The sequence below is a fragment of the Hyla sarda genome, chromosome 2 (assembly GCF_029499605.1).
Source record: "Hyla sarda isolate aHylSar1 chromosome 2, aHylSar1.hap1, whole genome shotgun sequence".
In the NCBI taxonomy this organism is placed as follows: domain Eukaryota; kingdom Metazoa; phylum Chordata; class Amphibia; order Anura; family Hylidae; genus Hyla; species Hyla sarda.
In genome coordinates, this window is record NC_079190.1 from 382,661,056 (window position 1) to 382,674,950 (window position 13,895).

General features: G+C 45.1%; 1 protein-coding gene across 2 annotated transcripts in view; it reads right to left on the bottom strand.

The window, feature by feature from the left end:
* The window catches only part of LIMK1 (LIM domain kinase 1), a 119,511-nt gene extending 105,888 nt beyond the window's left edge, over positions 1 to 13,623 (bottom strand). The window contains exon 1 of one of the 2 annotated variants that reach the window (XM_056558532.1): positions 13,306 to 13,623. In XM_056558532.1, coding sequence (XP_056414507.1) covers positions 13,306 to 13,363 — 58 coding nt within the window. In that variant the 5' untranslated portion in view covers positions 13,364 to 13,623. Of the gene's footprint in view, positions 1 to 4,738; positions 4,856 to 13,305 lie in introns of those variants that run through there. The other variant, XM_056558534.1, reaches the window with a different exon arrangement.
* Between the last annotated feature and the right edge of the window lie 272 nt (positions 13,624 to 13,895).

The window sequence follows — 13,895 nt, forward strand, 5'->3', positions numbered from 1 at the left end:
TACTGTGAAAGGCCCAATCATGTAACCCCTGTCGACCTCCTGGTCTATCAACTCCATCACTGTCATGGATCATTGGCTGCAGATAGCAAGTTCCTACATTCATACATGGACTGTGGCAAAGCCACTAACCCAGTGTGGAACCCACTGCTGAAACAATCCAGCAGCCAACGCACCCATTCCACCTCAGGGTGAGACTCAAGAAGTGCCTTCAAAACATGCATCTGTATGACACCTAGATAGGACGTACCAGTTTTAATCGTACAGAGAGAACGGGGATGAGCCCGGGAACATTTGAAACAAACGTGTAATAAGCTACACTGGTTATAATTACAAGTGGCTATGTTGTAGTTGTTACAAATTTGGGTCTTGCCTAAAAATTTTACTGGTCTACCCAACTTGTCTACTGCATCCACACCCTTGCGACCCATCTGTGCAGCACTAGGTTTGCCTGCTGAAGACTCATCCTGTGCCAAGCCACACCAAGCTGTGGCATGCAAAATTGACTGGCAAGAGGCACATGACGGGGCCCTGTTTGGATCAGTCATAACAATAGCCATGCTGCTGCCGCATTTGCGGAAAACAACTTGTGGTAGTTGTAAAAGTAAGTACTGCCATACTTATTGCACAGCTTCGCTATGTTGAACAAGTATGTGTCCAACTCCTCCCTCCTGTATGGTTTAGCTGAACAGATGATGTCTCTGAACATACTAAACGCGACTACAAATTCGGACAGGGACAACTTCCTACCCAGGAAGGAAGGCGTCCTTTCAGCACCACTGATAATTCCCCGCACACCACGGTTCTGGTGTCTACCATGTCATGGGTGACAATCAGCAAGGATGCCAAATTAACATGCCTGCCCCCCAGTATGTCTTTGTGCACACTGGTAGGGACAAAATAGGCTGGAGCAATGCTTGGTGGCAGGGACCCCCTACCTTAGTCCGAGCTAGCTCCTGGAATGGGTTCCGTAGGTTGCACGCAGGTAGAGAAGGCAACACAGAGGGTACGAGAGCAGTTGATGCTGACCCTTGAGAGGCGCTGCCGTCCAGACTATCCACTCTAGCCTGTATACTAGAAAGCGAGTCCATCATGGTAGCCATCATGGCGTGTAATTGCCCCAGAGAAGCTGCTACAGGGTCCTGCTGCTGGCTTGTCCCAGGCATTGGTTCAGCCATCAGCAATTTATACAGTTTGTGTTTGCGTGCCGTAGCAGCAAACGGGACCCCGCGCTTCCTGAGCTCTTCCATCAACTTGGGGATGGTCCATGACCGGTACGCGGTACTTCTCTCAGATGCCCTGGCTGGGGTACCTAATAAGGAGAATGAATCCTCTGTCTGAACCATGCGACATGCTTGAGGAGGTATCTGTCCGGGCCAATAGGGTACCGGTGGAAAAGGAAACAAGAACAATTAAACCCAACCAAGTTTCCAACTTCTGCAGTAAATACACAAAACATCAAATCAATCACCCCACTCTATTTTTTTTTTTATTATTATTTATTTATTTTTATTAATCTCCCTGCTGCCACATGAACGAATTGACAGTGGCACTGAAGCCAGTGTCATGCCTGCCGCCCCTGAACACCCACCTACAACTACAACACTATATCCCTCATGTATCTACGCTAGCTGCTCGCGTTGGAGCTGCACCCATCGCAGACACATCGTACCTGTACTGGCTCTCCCCGCATCATTTAATGTTAAGATACACATACAGCCTGTATCTGTTGGCTGGACTTTGGTTAGGCCAAAAGCTATCTCTCTCAATTCCCCTGTACACCTGAACATTTTGCTCCACCAAGCGTTCATGTGTTCTGAATGGAGATGGGGGTAAGCTGAGTTCACAGAGGCTCATCTCTTCGAGAACAAAAGGATCGAGAAATCCAACATGCCTGATCTTTCACTCCCCTGACATAATCTATGCATATTAGATGGTTGGTCGGTCCCACCGAAATTGGCCAACTTTTTTCTAATGTTTATGAAGTCTTTTAGTCAAAAAACAGCAAAAAGGGAACTATTCAGATGGCCTTATAGTATAAACCCACCCTTACTTACAATGTCAAGTATAACGGAAAGGGAGAAACTACTACATGAAGTTTTAATAAGCAAAAGGCAACACTAGTCGGCACTATGGCTCTTATGCAACATATTCAGCAATAATAATAGACCTTTATATTACTAAACACTGGCTCTGGCAATGTCCAGGCATGGGTTGGATGAGGAAGGCCTTCTGTGCTGAAACGTGTCCTGTCTTAACCATTACCATGACCAGATGTGAATAAACACTACAGTTATTGCATCCTACTTGGTGAGTGCTGGGATCTTCTTAAAGGGAACCGGTCATCAGATTTTACCATATATAATACGTGACAACGCGTGAGGATATGATGCTTGAAAGTGTCCCCCGCTGGTCTAGGAAGTAGTCCCCTAGGTGGGGAGCTATACTCACCTAGACCCGCTGCTTTGGCTCTAATCACGCCCCCTCAGCATGATTGACTGCCCTCATCACCGCTCTGCTCTCTTAGCAGCTGGAGCAGAGTGATGACGCGGGCTGTATCTGCGCTATCAATTATGCTGAGGGGGCATGATTACAGCTAGAACAGCGGGACTAAGTGAATATAGCTCCCCGCCCAGGAGACTACGCTGGTTAAAAAAAGGAAACAATGGGTTTGCAAGTGGCAAATGATTGGTCAAATTTGGTTGATCATGCCATATATGTGTTAGTTAGTCTGAGAGGAAAAATCTAGTCTGACAGATTACAGTCTGCCAATGGCGATTGCAAATATCTTTCCTGAATAATTTACAAGGTGAGCTAAAATGTTCAATATCAACCATTTCAGGTTGGTGGGCTCTAGCCATCCATGTGTTACTGATGAGACAACCTCTTTAAAAGGGTACCCCAGAAGAAGAAAAATTTCAAATCAACTGGTGCCAGAAAGTTATGTAGATTTGTAATTTACTTCTATTTAAAAAAAAATCTTACGTCTCCCGGTTCTTATCAGCTGCTGTATGCTCCAGAGGAAGTTGTGTATTTTTTTCCAGTCTCACTACAGTGCTCTCTACTGCCAAATCCGTCTGTGTCAGGAACTGTCCTAAGCAGGAGCTAATCCCCATAGCAAACCTCTCCTGCTCCGGACAGTTCCTGACATGGACAGAGTTGGCAGTAGAGCGCACTGTGGTCAGGCTGGAAAGAACTACACAACTTCCTCCAGAGCATACAGCAGCTGATAAGTACTGGAAGGATTAATATTTTTTAAATAGAAGTAATTTACAAATCTGTTTAACTTTCTTGCACCAGTTGATTAAAAAATGTTTTTTCCTCCAGAGTACCCCTTTAATCACTGCTTATATTATATAGAATATATCACATTCAGGGGACCTAAATAATAGACCCTGGAACTAGTTCCAAGTTTTGAGGCACATTTGGTCAAGGTGGCACTACTCCCCAAACTTTGCAAACCAGCACCAGACATGCCAACACACATCCTCTTCAAAGGATATCTTGTACCACATGGTTCACTGCTCTGTTAGACCAATACCCCTGTCTCATTCAATGTATTCACTAACCAGATGCACTTACAGTAATGAATACTTGCTTCAGCCTTCTGTCACCATTCATTACCAAATCACATCTGCCAAGATCCATTATACTAGCCCCATTCACTACAGCAATATCCACCACATTTAGCACCAGAAACAAAGCCTCCTACAAGCTACTATTGACTCCTAGCATCTACAGCTATTCAGTATACTGTAGTAATACCTGCTATAACTGTTAGGGTCTATTCACACGGGCGGAATTTCTCCTCAAATAAAAGCCCAATAGACTTCTAGGGGATTCCACACTTCTGAATTTCCGCATGTGGAATTTCCACAAGGATTATGCACAAGCCAAAAACCACCCAAGGAAGTGAAATTGGTGCGGAAATTCCGCCATGTAAATAGACCCTAAGGGTATATTCACACGGGCAAAATTTCCGCACCAATTCCGCTTCCAATTCCTTGGGTGGTTTCTGGCTTGTGCGGATTTTGCGTCGAATTGGTGCGGCAATTCAGAAGTGTGGAATCCGATATAAGTCTATTGGGCTTTCATTTGAGGCATAATTCCACAAGCAGAAATTCTGCCCGTGTGAATAGACCTGCAGGTGGCCTACTCTGATGGAGGAGTGAAGCGACGTAGGAGAGGAGGAAGGAGGAGTCCCGCACCAGATCCCTGCTATTGGTCCATCTGTACTGACGGACCAATAGCAGCGATCGCCTTGGCCAGCTTCAGCCAAGCTCAATAAACTGTCACAGTGCCCGGTGGTGCTGTGACAGTTTATTCTCATCAGGTACATGTACGTGGTGATGCGGGAAGTCATCCCTGATCATCACGTACATGTACCTAATTTTGCAGGAAGGCGTTAAGGGGTACTTTCATTATCAAAACTTATTGGTGAGGGAAATGAGATGTCCTCCAAATAAATTGAGTGACAGTGTACATGCAGTGTAAAAATCTCATGGAGAACAATAACTCTAACAGCACTCCATATAGCTACACCTCTGGCAACAATGTTGACACCCACATAGCTGACGTTTCCACAATCCACCGTTAGGGTTGGGCGGTATGACCAAATGTGTGTATCACGGTATTTTTGTAACTTTTGGCGGTTCCACGGTATATAACGGTATTTCCTCCTCCTCCCCCCCCCCAAATTAATTATCAGCCCAATGCTGCCCCCATCAGGGTAAATACTCACATGTCACCCGCAAGCGCTGCTCTCCTCGTCCTCCTGTTTGTTGCGGGCCACCGGCGCTGACACTCTATACTGTGCGGTATCCCTATGCTGTATCCCTATGCCCGGGCTGCAAAAGGTAAACAAAATAAACTAACACAGGAGGAAGAGGATGGCAGCGCTTGCGGGTGACATGTGAGTATTTACCCTGATGGGGACAGCGCTGGACTGATAATTAATTTTGGGGGGGAGGCATGTGAGAAGTTCCCCGATGTGGGGACAGCGCAGCGCTGGGCTGATTCATTCATTCCCGAGGGGGAGGGGCCAAACCGGTATTGCGGTATGGGTTAAAATTCATATCGTGCAGCACAAAAATGTTGGTATTCAGTATGAACTGGTATACCGCCCCGCCCTATCCACCGTATCAAAAATTACAGTCTATACTTCCTCATCTGTAGAGTCTCACAACACCTGTCATCCACACCTATAATACCTGTCCACCACCAGTCACTGTGCTAATCCTGTGTTTGTGGTCAAGACAACTATCAGAACCGATGCCCCCCGTACATACCTAACTACTAAACTAAGCAGTTTGAGTTGTGCCATAACTGCTGCGATAGATATACCTGAAATGAGGGCAAAAACAACATTAGGTTTGAACTATGAATGTTTTATTATGCAAATGACAATTCACATGAGCAGGGTTTTAAACGCTGACAACATCTCACAATGCGGGTCAGAAATATATCTAGAATAACATGCAGATTTCCATCAGCCCAGTCTCTTGATAATGTGGACCGGAATATTATTCTGTGAGGCTGCTCCTATCCTAAAGGAGTGGCCAGATAGACTGAGGATTGAGCCCCAAACTGACTAACAATGTGCGAACCAGTTAGATGAAGATAGAGATAGTTAATGGAGCTCCTGAGATGACAAACAAGGGGGAGTCTGACGTCTCGTTACTAATAACATTTGACCATTCTCGAATTACTGTCACCGGACACCAAGCATTACCTGTAGGGAAATATTAACATCAACAGTTTGGCCAATAGCAAGTGTTTTAGACGAATACAGAGTAAGAATAAAATATGTGCCGTGCCACGACACCTGATCCTTACGTAAGTAAGTAGATGTACAGCTAGCACATGAAAATTTGCTCGGTCTCAGGAAACAGTAAAAGGCAACGTATATGGTGGTTTTGACCAGTAAAATCAGTCTGAACCCGAAAGGAAAGTTACAGAGGGCATCAGACAAGGCTCTGAATAGGTGACCCGAGACCAGTTGGTGAGTAGTGCTAGCAGTACCACCACTCTTTTCGGGGCTGTCTTTAATGCGGGGCAAAAGGGGCAGTTGCCCTGGGCCCTGTCATTCCTGGGGGCCCAAAGCAGCTAACCTTTTAGCTCCTACGTTAAAATAGGCCCAGCAGCCCGCACAGGCGGCCGCCTAGGTTGCCCGGCGCCCGCGTCAACTGCATTTGCAGAAAAAGAAAAACGGCCCTTCGATGTCCCAGGCCGGCCCTGTTTCCTTACCTAGGCCCTGGGTGATGACGCGGGCTGCGTAATCTCCTAACCTGCGTGCGCACGTCCCTGCTGCGTGCCCCACATGAGGTTAGGGTAGTGTAGGAGGCTCCTCCCCCTAGTGGCTGCCACCTGCCTGAGGTCCCTGAGGTCTCTGCCTCTGGAGTCTCCCCAAAGGTACCACCAGTCCACCAGGCATGAACTGATTTTCCATTCAGGTACACAGAAAAGCTAGGTGACAATTTCTCACCTAGCTTTTCCATGCTCCTGAATGGCATGTCTGCTTATAATAGCTTAGCTATTATAGGCAGACATGCCATTCAGGAGCATGGAAAAGCTAGGCGAGAAATTGTCACCTAGCTTTTCTGGGCTCCTGAATGGCATATCTTCTTATCATAGCTCAGCTATTATAGATAGATTTGACTAAAAGGTATAGTAGATATGCCATTCAGGAGCCCAGAAAAGTCATTGAGAAATTGTCATACAGCTTCTCTGTGCTCCTTAGTATACATATATATACTTGCACATACACACATCGCGTTTTTCTTTTATTTATTTTTTATTACCTGAGACGATTACACCTCAGGAGATCTCAGGTAACACCCCCTTTTCCTTTTTTTTATTTTTATTTTTATATGCTGTAGACTATATGAACTGGAATATGAGGAAAAAAGGGGGGTCATTACGTGTGCCAGAGAAAACAATAAGGCAACCGACCCCCACGTACTTAAGATATAGCCCAGGCAAACAACTAGATCGGCAGAAAAATGCTAAAGCTGCAGGCCACAACCTCCTCCGAACAGAAAATACACAAAACCTAAAAGAAAATACATAAATGAGAACTACCCCAACACAGGAGTGAAAAATAGGGACATGTCAAAGCTAACCTGCCAGTGATAGGTATTGTATGACGGTATTGACGTACAGACAGCACTGATGATAACAGAAACGTAAGGATGATACTTCTCAGTGCACCTGAAACAGATATTCTTGTTACAATAGCATTTAAAGGTCTCATCGTGTTGTGTGGTTGAGATACATGCACGATCAGAATATACCCCCATAAACTTAGTTACTAACATGCCGTCTGAGCCGAAAGGGTGCCGGAGCTGTGTGCGCTTAACTCATAACAGAGTGAACCCCTTAACCCTTACTCACTGTCCAAAACCTCCCATAGCCCCCACCTTACTTTTGTGGAGCAGCGGAGATGCAGTGCTGCCGGATCTTAGCACAGTGTGGGGGGACCTGTTGCTTGGTAGTGCTGTGCGCAGCCGGGGGCACGCTCTGCACTGGTGAACGAGCGCGCTTCAGGTGTTGGAAAATGAGGGATCAGCTGTGCACCGATGCTGTGGGACCCGGAGACCATGCTTATGGCTGTCTTAGGATAAGGGGTACGTTTTTTAGCACTGGATATCTCCTTTAAACATTTTTGGAGAGACCTAAAAATGGCTTCAAGAGATGGTCCCTATCTAAACTGACAGAGCTTGAGAGGATCTGTAGCAAAGAATGGAAGGAAAATCCCCAAAATCCAGGTGTGCAAACCTTGTGACATCACACCCAAAAAGGTTGAAGGCTGAAATCACTGCCAAAGTATAATGTAAAGGGTCTGGACAATAGCAAAGATTCTACCACTCTGTTTACACAACATAAAAAAATTTTAACAAGTGAGAGGGTCAAAAGTAAAAACAGACTTAAAAAAAAAAGGACAATAATGAATGCAAACGGATGTTATCCATTTGAATCCGTTATTGTTCTGTAAATAAACCAAAAATAAATATCATTTTTTTTTGTTCTGAGCATGCTCAGAAGTAAAAATGGATCAAAAAACGGATTGAAAAAATGGATGCAAATGGAGGACATTAAAGGCTCATCCGTTTTCCATAGCCTTCAATGTTAAATAATCTGTATCCATTTTTTCTTCTGTTTTTTTTTTGACGGAAGAAAAATACTGCATGCACCGTCTTTTCTCTCGTAAAAAAAACGCAAATGAGCGCAGACGGGTACAAATGGATGTGAAAGTATTGTATAAAATAGACATCAATTGGATTATTTTACAAAACATGTTGTAATGTTTACAAGCAGCAACAACGGAACCTAAAGGGGGAAAAAAAACGGGGACAGACATGTGAACGCACCCTTAACCCCTGAAGGACCAAGGGCGTACAGGTACGCCTTTGCTCCCTGGTACTTAAGGACCAAGGGCGTATCTGTACACCCGTGGGAATTTCGGTCCCCGCCGCGCGCCGGGCGGGGACCGGGCCGGGGTGACTGCTGATATCTATCAGCAGGCACCCTGCGCAAATGCCCAGGGTGATCATCACACTTCACACTTGAATTCACACTTGCGATTTGCGGCTATTCCGGGTCATACGGGTCTATAGTGACCCGATGACCCGGAAAATAAAGGGGATCGCGGATGTCCTAGACACCCACGATCCCCTTGAAGCAATAGGATTGAGGTGGCAGGGGTGCCACCCCTCCTATGTCTGTGCAGTGGTCTCTAAACTATAGCTCTCCAGATGTTGCAACTCCAACTGCAACTCCCAGCATGCCTAAACAGCAAACAGCTGTCTCTGCATGCTGGGAGTTGTAGTTGTGTACCTCCAGCTGTTGCATAACTACATCTCCCAGCATGCCTTTCGGCGATCAGTACATGCTGGGAGTTGAAGTTATGCAACAGCTGGAGGCACACTGGTTGGAAAATACTGAGTTAGGTAACAGAACCTAACTGAAGGTTTTCCAACCAGTGTGCCTCCAGCTGTTGCAAAAGTACAACTCCCAGCATGCATGGTCTTTCAGTACATGCTGGGAGTTGTAGTTTTGAAACAGCTGGAAGTTTGCCCCCCTCCCCATGTGAACGTACAGGGTACATTCACACTGGCGGGTTTACAGTAAGTTTACTACTTCAAGTATGAGCTGCGGCAAATTTTTCGCCGCAGCGCAAACTCCTAGTGGTAAATTCACTGTAAACCTCTGCCAGTGTGAACGTACCCTAAAAACACTACACCACACTACACTAACACATAATAAAGGGTAAAACACTACATATACACCTCCTTACACTGCCCCCCCAATAAAAATAAAAAACGTATTGTACGGCAGTGTTTCCAAAACAGAGCCTCCAGCTGTTGCAAAACAACAACTCACAGCATTTCCGGACAGCCACTGACTGTCCAGGCATGCTGGGAGTTTAGCAACAGCTGGAGGCACCCTGTTTGGGAATCACTGGCGTAGAATACCCCTATGTCCACCCCTGTGCAATCCCTAATTTAGTCCTCAAATGCGCATGGCGCTCTCTCACTTGAGAGCCCTGTCGTATTTCAATGAAACAGTTTAGGGTCACATATGGGGTATCGCCGTACTCGGGCGAAATTGCACTACTAATTTTGGGGGCTTTTTTTCCTTTTACCCCTTATGAAAAAGAAATGTTGGGGTCTACACCAGCCTGTTGTGTAAAAAAAAAATTTTTTTTACACTAACATGCTGGTGTTGTCCTTTACTTTTTATTTTCACGAGAGGTAAAAGGAAAAAAGACCCCCAAAAGTTGTAATGCAATTTCTCCTGAGTACGGAAATACCCCAAATGTAGGCGTAAAATGCTCTGCGGACGCACAACAAGGCTCAGGAGTGAGAGCACACCATGTACATTTGAGGCCTAAATTGGTGATTTGCACAGGGGTGGCTGATTTTACAGCGGTTTTGATATAAACCCCAAAAAATAAATACCCACATGTGACCCCATTTTGGAAACGACACCCCTCACGGAACGTAACAAGGGGTATAGTGAGCCTTAACACCCCACAGGTGTTTGACAAATTTTCATTAAAGTTGGATGGGAAAATGAAAAAAAAATATTTTTTTTCACTAAAATGCTGGTGTCACCCTAAATTTTTTATTTTCACAAGGGAAAATAGGAAAAAAGCCCCCCAAAATTTGTAACCCCATTTCTTCTGAGTAAGAACATACCCCATATGTGGATGTACAGTGCTCTATGGGTGCACTACAATGCTCAGAAAAGAAGGAGCGCCATTGGGATTTTGAAGAGAAAATTTGTCCGGAATTGAAGGCCACTTGTGTTTACAAAGCCCCCATGGTACCAGAACAATGGACCCCCCCCCCCACATGTGACCCCATTTTGGAAACTACACCCCTCATGTAATGTAATAAGGGGTACAGTGAGCATTTACGCCCCACAGGTGTCTGACAGATTTTTGGAACAGTGGTCCATAAAAATGAAAAATTTAATTTCCCATTTGCACAGTCCACTGTTCCAAAGATCTGTCAAACGCCAGTGGGGTGTAAATGCTCACTGCACCACTTAATTCTGTGAGGGGTGTAGTTTCCAAAATAGGGTCACATGTGGGGGGGTCCACTGTTCTGGCACCACGGGGGGCTTTGTAAATGCACATGGCCCCTGACTATCATTCCAAACGAATTCTCTTTCCAAAAGCTCAATGGTGCTCCTCCTCTTCTGAGCATTGTAGTTCGTCCGTAGTGCACTTCAGGTCAACTTATGGGGTACCTCCATACTCAGAAGAGATGGGGTTACAAATTTTGGGGGGTATTTTCTGCTATTAACCCTTGCAAAAATGTGAAATTTGGGGGGAAACACATTTTACATATGCAAAAGTCGTGAAACACCTGTGGGGTATTAAGGCTCACTTAATTCCTTGTTACGTTCCTTAAGGGGTCTAGTTTCCAAAATGGTATGCCATGTGTTTTTTTTTTTGCTGTTCAGGCACCATAGGGGCTTCCTAAATGCAACATGCCCCCCAAAAACCAAAATCCCCTTGTCGCTCCTTCGCTTCTGAGCCCTCTACTGTGCCCGCCGAACACTTTACATAGACATATGAGGTATGTCCTTACTCGAGAGAAATTGGGCTACAAATGTAAGTATACATTTTCTCCTTTTACCCCTTGTAAAAATTCAAAAATTGGGTCTACAAGAACATGCGCGTGTAAAAAATGAAGATTTAGAATTTTCTTCACTTTGCTGCTATTCCTGTGAAACACCTAAAGGGTTAAAACACTTACTAAATGTAATTTTGAATACTTTGGGGGGGGTGCAGTTTTTATAATGGGGTCATTTGTGGGGTATTTCTAATATGAAGACCCTTCAAATCCACTTCAAACCTGAACTGGTCCCTGAAAAATAGAGAGTTTGAAAATTTTGTGAAAAATTGGAAAAATGCTGCTGAACTTTGAAGCCCTCTGATGTCTTCCAAAAGTAAAAACACATCAATTTTATGATTCAAACACAAAGTAGACATATTGGAAATGTGAAGAACATTTTTTTTTTGGGAATATCCATTTTCCTTACAAGCAGAGAGCTTCAAAGTTAGAAAAATGCAAAATTTTCAAATTTTTCATCAAATTTTGGGATTTTTCACCAAGAAAGGATGCAAGTTACCACAAAATTTTACCACTATGTTAAAGTAGAATATGTCACGAAAAAAACAATCTCGGAATCAGAATGATAACTAAAAGCATTCCAGAGTTATTAATGTTTAAAGTGACAGTGGTCAGATGTGCAAAAAACGCTCTGGTCCTAAGGTGTAAAATGGCCTGGTCCTTAAGGGGTTAAACAAATGCACTATGTGCGTAATTGTGCTTTTCACTCTTTCCTTGTCCATCTTTAAAGTCTAGTGCCCAGATACGTCATTTCACCTCATCTCTCCCTGCCTATCATAACTTCAACATTTCCATCAGCTATTTAAAGGGGTACTCCGGCCCTGAGACATATTTTCCCCTATCCAAAGGATAGGGGATAAGATGTCTCACCGCAGGGGTCCTGCCGCTAGGGAACCCCCGCAATCTTGTATTCGCCACCCACCTGTTTGAGATGCACGCCGCGGTGCCAGCTCACAAACAGCCGGGTGACGACCACGGGGCTGGAGTATCGCTACGTCACAAATCCGCCCCCGTGTGATGTCACCCCCGCTATGCAAGTCTATGGGAGGGGGCGTGACATCACGATACTCCGGCCCCGTGGTCGCAACCCGGCTGTTTGTGAGCTGGCGCCGTGGCGTGCAGCTCAAACAGGTGGGTGGCGAATACATGGTTGCGGGGGACCCCCGCGGTGAGACATCTTATCCCCTATCCTTTGGATAGGGGATAAGATGTCTCAGGGCCGGAGTACCCCTTTAAGTCAAGAAACATAATGTAACAAGTAATTTATATGAGAATACCGTACATACTGTACTGTACGGTAGCTGTGACTGATCAGCGCAGACATACCTTTCACCAGTGTTTCCAAACCAGGGTGCCTCCAGCTGTTGCAAAACTACAACTCCCAGCATGCCCGGACAGCCGAAGGCTGTCCGGGCATGCTGGGAGTTGTAGTTTTGCAACAGCTGGAGGCACCACCAGATTCAATCTCGGCACCCAGCTCAGTAACTGTGTATCCTTAAGGTGACCCCGGATGTAACAATATTAGGATATTAGAATGCTGTTGTTTATATTAATAGTATACTATTTTATAAACAAACTGATAAATTGCAACACTATGATTCTGCACCAGTCATGACCCGATTCACACTACCTGACCAGAGAATTACCCTACATGACTGGTGAACTATCCGACGTAACTAGTCACATTACCGAGTACTGCACATGTCATGATTTCGATACACAATCCCAAACATTTTCCTAAGGATTCCCTCAATTTTTTTTTTTTTTTGCTGTGCTGTTCTGTGCTTTTTCTTTTATGTGTTTTTATTTGCATTTGTGCTTTTGTGTGACCTCAATAAAGATTATGTCTATTTCACACCTATTTAGTCTACCATTTTTTTCTGTAGGATATATATATATATATATATATATATATATATATATATATAGCATACAGGATAACCGCAACCATTGCACTAGTGTTTCCCAACCAGTGTGCCTCCAGCTGTTACAGAACTACAACACCCATCATGCCGCTGTCCGGGAATGCTGGGTGTTGTCGTTTTGCAACAGCTGGAGGCACACTGGTTGGGAAATACTGTACTTAGTGCTGCAGCCACCTTCACAGGGGCCATTCATAGCCCTGAGTTCATGCAATGTGCACCATGCATCAGTAAGGACTCACCTTCCTCTTCTCCCATGTGTTCCTCACTCCAGGAGCAGCACAGTAACATCAACCTCATTCACCCCACGTGTGTGAGGCCACAGGTCAAGGGGGTCCCAGTGTATGTGTCCCTGCGTCTGAGCTTCCCTGGATTGTCCCTTGCATGGGAAGCACTGCTACCCACAGATGCTACACAGCAGAATGGGAGGAGGATGGACAACCATGCAGATTTCCCTGGGAAAGGTGCTCCTCTATGTGTATACGAGAGGCCGGATGAGCATTATGTCACAGGCAGCCTGGCATCGATTCACCAAACATTCGCCACAATGCTGCATCAAGCCTGAGCATAGCGATTACCACGTTACAGGATTACATCACCTCGTACGCGGCGCATCCCTCATGCCCCCCTTTCGCTTCCTTCTATCGTTACATATTGTGCTGAATGTGAGCCGCAATTATTTACACACCGGGGTAACAAGCCAGTCACGGCAATGCTAGAGAAGATTCTACGGTATCGATTTGTATCGGTATATAGGGTAGAGATTCATTAAAATATCGTTCGGAGTCATTTCCGATACAAAACAATACTGGTTGCTGCACCGGATACGCCA